Source organism: Fukomys damarensis, unplaced genomic scaffold (genome assembly GCF_012274545.1).
Source record: "Fukomys damarensis isolate Sample0158 unplaced genomic scaffold, DMR_v1.0_HiC HiC_scaffold_16, whole genome shotgun sequence".
In the NCBI taxonomy this organism is placed as follows: Eukaryota; Metazoa; Chordata; class Mammalia; order Rodentia; family Bathyergidae; genus Fukomys; species Fukomys damarensis.
The window spans coordinates 94671608-94679850 of record NW_022900928.1 but is presented as its reverse complement, the minus strand read 5'-3'; the positions used below and the strand labels follow the sequence as shown (position 1 = coordinate 94679850).

Sequence of the window (8243 nt, the reverse complement as noted above, 5' to 3'; positions counted from 1 at the left end):
TGGAGGCCAGAATTGAGCTCCCTGACTTCCTGTGGGTTTGAACTCTGCAGCGTTCTGCAGCAGGTTCAAGTTGTCCCTCCCGCACAGCAAGTCAGGGTTCTGGTAGGAGGTTCTGATCCCAACCACTCACCAGTAGCTATAGTCAGCTGAGTCTTTATTATAGTGACTCCCTTCTCCCACTGGGCTTGAATTCTAAGCCACCAGCCTGGGAGAAGCCCTCTCTCTGCTGCTTACCACCCTGCCATTTTCCCAAAATCAGAACCATGGTCTTTCTGCTCTTCCCAGTTGTCAGGATCTGGATATTGCTCTTCAGGCTGCTTATGGAACCCAGGCCCAGCTGCCCCAGCCCCTAAAGTATGGCACGTGAGCCCCAGGCAGCCCTGGCCACTAAAGAACGGAGGGTCAGGCCCCAGGCGCCTGGCTCCCTGAAGAATGCACCGGAAGACCTGAGAGCCAAGCCACTGAAGAATGGCACGTAGTCCCTCAGCAGCCCCATGCAAGCAAGCCCCTCAAGCCATTTGCTTATTTTTCTGTAAATCACAGGAAAGAATGAGCCCCTTGGGGGAGAGGGCTTTTGTTCAGAGTGTGTGTGCCTGACCTCCATAGTGCTTTCCTTACTCATCTTTCAGAATATTTACTTCTGTGTGCGTGTTACATCTATTCCCCTCCCTTCCTACCCCACAGGCATCTTTCTGTGCCCCTTTCATTCCAGTGCCTCACTGCATTGTCCAGAGTCCAAGGAGGAGAGCAGGAAAGCAGGGAGAGTCTGTGTCAGTGAGCACACAGCAGCCACCTCCCTCCCCAACTCTGATGCGAGGAAATTTCTAACTTCCACAAAGGTGACTGCTGGAGGAAGGAAGGAGAGTAAATGAAGAGAAAGAGCTGGAATCACTCCTTCCAGAAGAAAGGGGTAAGGAGGAGACAGAGTTACCTGGGTTCCTCTTTAAGGAGGAGGCCAGGAGAGAGAACCACACAGAGTAACCCTCACACAGGGAGTGGGAGGTGGCCTGGCCTGTGAGGCTCCAGGATGGTGGAATTTGCAGAGCATACTCATGAGAGACCCTGTGTCCCTGATGCTCCCAGCCCAAGGTCTGTGCCTGGGGAGTTTGAGAGCTGTTTATGGGGACACAGCACTAGATCTGGGTACCTGGGTTGGACATGAAAGGGCATTTCCTCTTCCCTGCCTCTCTGGCTCTGCATGTCTCCCCAGGAAGCAAGTGTGGCTGCAGATCCCCAGTCTTGTGAATGCTACAGCCCCGCTTTGGAGCAGGGTGGTGGCCAGGGAAATAGTAGGAGTCCTGAAGATGTCCCATGGATACTGAGCTTTGAGGCAAGGGGGAGGATCAGAGTGGCAGGCATGGTGTGTGGCCTGTGCATCCTGACCTTGGTGCCCTCAGTGCTGGCTCTGGAAGGTAAGGAGGAAGAGGCCAGATTCCCCCACCTCACAGTGGAGACCAGAGTGTTGGGAAGGGGGAGGGTTACCTAAAGGAAGAAAAGAGTGAAGTCACAAAAGAAGGGATGGCATGGTGATCATGAGGGACCTGTATTAGGTATTCCAGAGACAGGTTCCTGACAGAAGCTAAGCTCCTGCTGCCAAGTGAAATGGACCAGGGAAGGACTTTCTTTGGATTCCCTTGGGGTGCACTGGCTGCTGCTAGCACGGTGTCCCTTTCTTTCTGGCAGAGGTGCTGCTGGACACTACAGGAGAGACCTCTGAGATTGGCTGGCTCACCTACCCACCAGGTGGGGTGAGTCCACTCTTCAGTTGGAGCCCTGTCCCTCTCCATGGTCTTTAAATGTAGGATGCAAGCAGGAAGCCCTGAGTACTTAGGTAGGCTAAGACTCCATGTCTCTGGAAGAAGAGGATCTCAGGGTCTCCCCTGTTTGCCTTCCCTGTCATTAATTTACTCCAAAGAGTAGACAGTTCCCCTTCATTGTCACCCAACCTCCCTGCACAGCCCAGCTAACCTTCTTCCGGCCCCTGCAGTGGGATGAGGTGAGCGTGCTGGACGACCAGCGCCGCCTGACTAGGACCTTCGAGGCGTGCCACGTGGCAGGGGCCCCCACAGGCACTGGGCAGGACAACTGGCTGCAGACGCACTTTGTGGAGCTGCGAGGGGCCCAGAGGGTACACATCAGACTACACTTCTCCGTGAGAGCCTGCAACAGCCTGGGTGTGAGCGGGGGCACCTGCAGGGAGACCTTCACCCTCTACTACCGCCAGGCTGAGGAGCCCGATGCCCCTGACAGCAGCCCTGCCTGGCACCTCAGGCAGTGGACCAAGGTGGACACCATCGCAGCAGACGAGAGCTTCCCTGCCTCCTCCTCCTCCTCCACATGGGCCGTGGGCCTCCACAGGACTGGGCAGCGGGTCGGGCTGCAGCTGAACGTCAAGGAGCGCAGCTTTGGCCCTCTCACGCAGCGCGGCTTCTACGTGGCCTTCCAGGACACAGGGGCTTGCCTGGCCCTGGTGGCTGTGAAGCTCTTCTCCTACAGCTGCGCCCCCGTGCTGCGGGCCTTTGCCTCCTTTCCTGAGACACAGGCCAGTGGGGCTGGAGGGGCTTCCCTGGTGGCAGCAGTGGGCACCTGTGTGGCTCACGCAAAGCCGGAGGAAGACGGAGTTGGGGGCCCAGCTGGGGGCAGCCCCCCCAGGCTGTACTGCAATGGGGAAGGCAAGTGGATGGTCGCCGTCGGGGGCTGCCACTGCCAGCCAGGACACCAGCCTGCACATGGAGACAAGGCCTGCCAAGGTGAGAGCCCGCTTCCTGGCATCTGCCTAGCACTTTTCACCTTCCTCTGACCTTGGCTTCCTCTCCTAAACACCCGAAACCTCGTTTTGTCCTCCAAATTCAGAAATAACCCATCTTCACAAAGGACCTGTGTTCCCCAATTTTATTTTCTGAGGCACACAAGTGCTCACTCATCTGAAATTATCTGGAATGTTCTGGATCCTTCCACAGCAATTGCTAAGGATCCCAGGGCTGCAAGCTAAGAAGTGATGGCTACTGAAACTTAAGCTCCTAGGTTATTGGGTAGGACCCTCTGTTGCCCTTTGCCACCTGGTTGAGCAGAGATTCTTGGAGGTCCATGTGGCTGGGAAGCAGGCAGAGGTGGCCATGGAAATGGCTAAGAATAATGACTGCAGAATGGGGTTATGTAACCCAGCCTGGGACACCCACACCTGGGTTGGCCCCACCTACAGATCCCACAGCCTCTTTTCTGCTCCAGTGACTCACAGAAAATCTTTCTGCTCCTGGGAAGAGATGGGAATGGGGAGCAGGGGATTAGCTCTTAGGAAGGAAAGAGGATCCACTCTGAGCAGCAGAGGTCTCTGTGCAGGGGCACTGGGAGCTCAGGGTGTGTAGGTGCTGTGAGTGTGATGCACCCTTTTCCTCTGCCTCCTCAGCCTGTCCTGCAGGGACCTATAAGGCCTCAGCTGGGAATACTCCCTGCTCACCGTGCCCTGCCCGCAGCCAGGCCCCTGACCCTGCAGCCCCCATATGCTCCTGTCTTCAGGGCTTCTACAGGGCCAGCTCTGACCCACCAGATGCTCCCTGCACTGGTGAGTCCCTCACTAGCCCAGCGTGGAAAAGACCCAGGGGTGGTACCGGAAGTGGGGGATATAAAACAAAAAGTTGATTTTGTCTTTCTATTGTTTCCTTGGTGTCCTTCTTTCATCTCCACCCCTTTCCCTTTTACTTCCTGCCTCCTCCACTTTCTGGCTCTCCTTCCTGCTCTTTCTCTCCTCACTCTGGGCCATCCACCCTCCTGAGCTTATTTCTTTGATCACTTCATACCATTCTGCCCTCTTTGCTGTGCCCCTGCTTGACCCTTAGGCACCCAAGCCCTCTGTTGGCTCCCAGGGAGCTTTGATTTGCAGTGTAAGGCTATGCTCTCCTGCTGCACTAGTGCCTGTTGCAGGTGCTAGGGAATGTGGGCTTTGGGGTGTGTGCCTGCCCGGTGTACCTGTGTGTGGGTGTATTGTGGATTTTGCGGTGTGTGTCTGTGTGTAGCTGTGTGTATGTGTATATGGGGTCTGAGACAGTCATGTACCTGTGTCTGTGCTGCATATCTATGTGCCTTGAGGAGTGTTTGTGCTGTGTAGTGTTGTGTGGCATACATGTGCCCTCATGGGTGAAAAGCCTGACCCCTGTGACCCAGGTATTGTCCCTCAGGTGAGCTGTCCTCCCCACTCCCAGAAAAGCTGTCCTTGGTGATAGGCTCCATCCTGGGGGCCTTGGCCTTCTTCCTGCTGGTGCCTGTCACTGTGTTAGCTGTTATCTTCCGAAGGTGAGGACCCCCGGCACTCTTGCTCAATACTGCCTTCTTCCTGCTGGTGCCTGTCACTGTGTTAGCTGTTATCTTCCGAAGGTGAGGACCCCCGGCACTCTTGCTCAATACCCTGCCACCATTCCTGTCCTGACAGACATCCTTCTCCCATGGCCCAGACCCTGCCCATGCAGAGGTGGGGAGGAGCAGCCTGGGAGTGTCCCTCCCTCCTCTGGACTTGGCTGGGGAGCAGTCTCCCTAGCAGGATTGTCGAGGTGGGCAGCAAAGGGTAGAAATAGGTTCATCATTCCAGGATGATGGTTTGTCCCTTAGGAGGCATCGTGGGACAGGCTGTGCAGAACAGCTGCAGCAGTACAGCAGCCCAGGTGGGGGCAGTGAGAGGGTCCTGGACAGGGTTTGGGGGACTTGGGCAAGGTTGATGGGGGCCTTTGATGCTGCCTCCTGGAGGTGAGGGGGCATGCCTGGCTGTGTGGGCACCTGGCCTTTGCAGCCTCTCTCATAGCACCCCTTACCCTGCAGGGCCTGGGGTAAAGTACTATATTGACCCCTCTACTCATGAGGACCCCTGCCAGGCCATCCGAGAACTCACCCGAGAAGTCGACCCTGCATATATCAAGATCGAGGAGGTCATTGGGGCAGGTACTGCAGGGACAAGGAGGGCCCAGGAGAGCCTGAGGATCCCTCTCTGGCTTCCTAGGCCAGGGCTCCTCTAGAAACAGGCTTCACTGACACCACCTTGCATTCCTACGCCTAGGCTCCTTTGGAGAAGTGTGTCGGGGCCGCCTGCAGCCCCTGGGACAGTGTGAGCAAGCTGTAGCCATCCAGGCCTTGTGGACTGGGGGTACTGAGAGCCTGCAGATGACCCTCCTGGGCCGGGCTGCCCTCCTGGGTCAGTTTCAGCACCCCAACATCCTGCGGCTGGAGGGAGTGGTCACCAAGAGCTGGCCCTTCATGGTGCTGACGGAGCTCATGGAACTTGGGCCCCTGGACAGCTTTCTCAGGGTCAGTCCAGCCTGGTTGGAGGAGGGTCCTTGGGGGCAGGAAAGCTTGGGGTTCTTACCTCCTCCAGGAGACATAGCCCTCTAGTTTGGCTCCCTCCCGCCTCACCTTCCATGGTGGGCTTCATCCTCCTTCCCAGGACATGTTCTGCTTTCCAGATTTGCCATCTGCCCCCACCTGCCTCTCATGACAGTGTGTGCTGGGCAGCATGTCCAGGTTCCTGATCCTGGAGCTGACCTCTGCACCCTGCCCCTCAGGAGCGGGAAGGCCACTTCAGCAACCTGCAGCTTGTGGCCATGCAGCGAGGAGTGGCCGATGCAATGCAGTACTTGGCCAGCTTCGCCTTTGTGCACCGAGCACTCACTGCCCGAAGTGTGCTGGTGAACAGCCACCTGGTGTGCAAGGTGGCCCGTCTTGGCCACAGTCCTCAGGTGAGTGTGGAGTCTGGGGACTCAGCATCCTCTGCAGGTGCCACAGCATGAGCTGGAACCTGGGGTGGGTTCCTGGGATGGGAGTCTCAGTGTCTGGGTACTGGAGGCTCACCTGCTTGAGAAAGGAGAGAAGCTGGGGCAAGGGGCAACTGAAGGATTTCAGAGACTGAGGCAGAGAGAAGGGACCAGGGTGGGCAGAAGAACTGCACAGCTCCAGCACCAGCTCCTGCCAGCTCCCTAAGGTCAAAAGGCACAGTACAGCTGGGCAGTGTTGACACTTCAGGCCTAGACCAGTTCATATTCTCCATGCCTCAGCTTCCACATCCGATCATTGGGAGCATTAATAGGGTGCCTAAGGTGAAACTCTCAACACACATCTGAGCACAGACTCAGTGAATGTGACTCTTGGTAAGATTATGACTAGTTTGCTTTTGATTCCATCTCTCAGAGTTCAAGTTGCTTGCTCCGCTGGGCAGCCCCCGAGGTCATTGCACATGGAAGGTATACAATGTCCAGTGACATCTGGAGCTTTGGAGTACTCATGTGGGAAGTGATGAGCTATGGAGAACGCCCCTACTGGGACATGAGTGAGGAAGAGGTGAGCACTTGACCCTGGTGCTGCTTTCTCCACCCCATCCCTCCTAGGTGCATGTATTCTAAGATCTTCCTCCTAAAATCTCATGGCTGGCACAGTGTTCTGCCTCATGCATCCCTTGATTCCATCCCATGCTCTCTCCCAGCACTGCCCTCTACTAGGAATCATTTCCCACCATCCTATGGTTTCACTGATCCCCAGGTCATAAATGCAATAGAGAGGGATCTCCGGCTGCCCCCACCTCCAGGCTGCCCTCCCAGACTACATCTGCTGATGCTGGACACCTGGCAGAAAGACTGTGCCCAGAGGCCTAATTTTGACCAGCTGGTGGCTGCATTGGACAAGATGATCCGCAAGCCCAACTCCCTGCAGGCTGATCGGACCTCGTGGCACAAGGCTGGATCTTGGGGCTGGAGTTCAGGAAACCCAGAGAGAGTACTTGCAATCTCTAAGAAAGCTGAAGAACCTTGACCTGACTTTGACCTTCTTGCGCCCACTCACCTTACACCTCCCAGTGCATCCTAAATCATGTGATCCTGGACTTTCCTTCTCTGGACTCACCAATGAGCAAAACTGATGTGGAACAGTGAAGTGAAGTGTATTTAGACTTTCCCATGGGACAGAGTTAATGAGACTCCAGCCTCATAGTTTTTATGCATGACAAAGCCAGGCAGGATAGGGCTGGGGTGCAGGTGGGTGCAGGAGACACTCCTGGGAAGTAGGGGAGTCCTTGCTCCAAGGTGACAGGGAGAATGCAGAGTAAATAGGAAATGACTCAAAAGATCTCAGAATATTTTTGCTGTACATAACAAAAATTTATAAGTATAAACATCCTATGTAAAAATCTAATGGTAATATATTTTCATGGAGAAAATATTTCCCTGAAAAAAATTCCTTTCATCCAGCTCAGGTTTTAATCTGTGTTCTATACAGCATCGTTTTTTGATTTGTTTTGTTTTGTTTTTGTTTGTTTGGTTTTTTTTGTACCAGGGATCAAACTCAGGACCTTGTACTGGCAAGGCAGGATGCAGAACCACTGAGCTAAATCCCTGGCCCTATACAGCATTGTTATATGCCTTCCAGTGTTTGGAATTTCCATTTTTACTTTACTGAAGTAGGGCCGCCCATACCTCTTCCACTTGAAGCTCACCAGCTTCCACTTGAAGCTCACTGGTGTCTGGTCCAGGATCTGGCGAGCCTGCAGCACAAAGAATAGGTCAGGCAGCCCCTGCACGCTGGCATTCTGGCCAGCATTTCTGCTGTGACAACCCCCTACCTCCCACTTCTTGGTTATGACAATGAGTTCCAGCAGGGATTGCTCATCCCCAGAAGAGTCGATCTCCGTGAGGTCATAGAGAGTGGAGGTCAGAGGCCCGTATGTCCACTGGACGTGCTTCCGTTTCTGCATCATGTGCTGGAACATCTGAGGGAGGTGGAGATGGTCAGGTGTCACAGACAGACAGCCTGTGTCAGAGGGTGGAAGGGTCATGTGTTCAGGGAACAATAGCCTTAGAGAGGCTGGTGGCCATCTGTTAATGACCACAGTGTTTGGAGGGCAGAAGAACTCACATTTACACTGACAACTAGGTTCATCTTGCTCTCCCATGACTCCCTGCAGAGCTTGGGCAGGGAGATGAGAGGGGTTGAAGGGCTGCTACTGTGCGGAGGGCAGGTGGTCCTGGGTATTACAGACATTCCCAGCAGTGATGTAGACAGTATAAGCCTCCAACACTTAGCTCAGAGAAAATGGACAGAAAGGGGACTAGGATGAGGTGAGAGAGTGAGAGGGACGTCCCAGGCTGGTCTGAGAGTGGGGTGTGTGATCACGCCTATTTCCTTCTAGGGCCAGCGGGGTGGGCCGAGCATCCTTACGGAGACTCGTCAGGGCTGGGGGAGGCCCTCACCCCCGTGTTGCCCCACTCCCGCCC

The 8243-nt window shown here is 55.0% G+C and overlaps 1 protein-coding gene and 1 pseudogene across 1 annotated transcript; one reads left to right on the top strand and one right to left on the bottom strand.

The window, feature by feature from the left end:
• Window positions 1–666: 666 nt before the first annotated feature.
• Window positions 667–7088, top strand: LOC104850663 (ephrin type-B receptor 6). Its single transcript, XM_010607716.2, has 13 exons — window positions 667–910; window positions 1211–1412; window positions 1684–1748; window positions 1988–2750; window positions 3407–3562; window positions 4176–4290; window positions 4356–4371; window positions 4535–4655; window positions 4810–4929; window positions 5045–5292; window positions 5547–5720; window positions 6169–6318; window positions 6517–7088. Exons 1-13 carry the CDS (start codon window positions 869–871, stop codon window positions 6784–6786), a joined length of 2442 nt encoding a protein of 813 aa, XP_010606018.1. The 5' UTR covers window positions 667–868; the 3' UTR covers window positions 6787–7088.
• Window positions 7089–7090: 2 nt separating this feature from the next.
• Window positions 7091–8243, bottom strand: part of LOC117286271 — a 37228-nt pseudogene continuing 36075 nt past the window's right edge.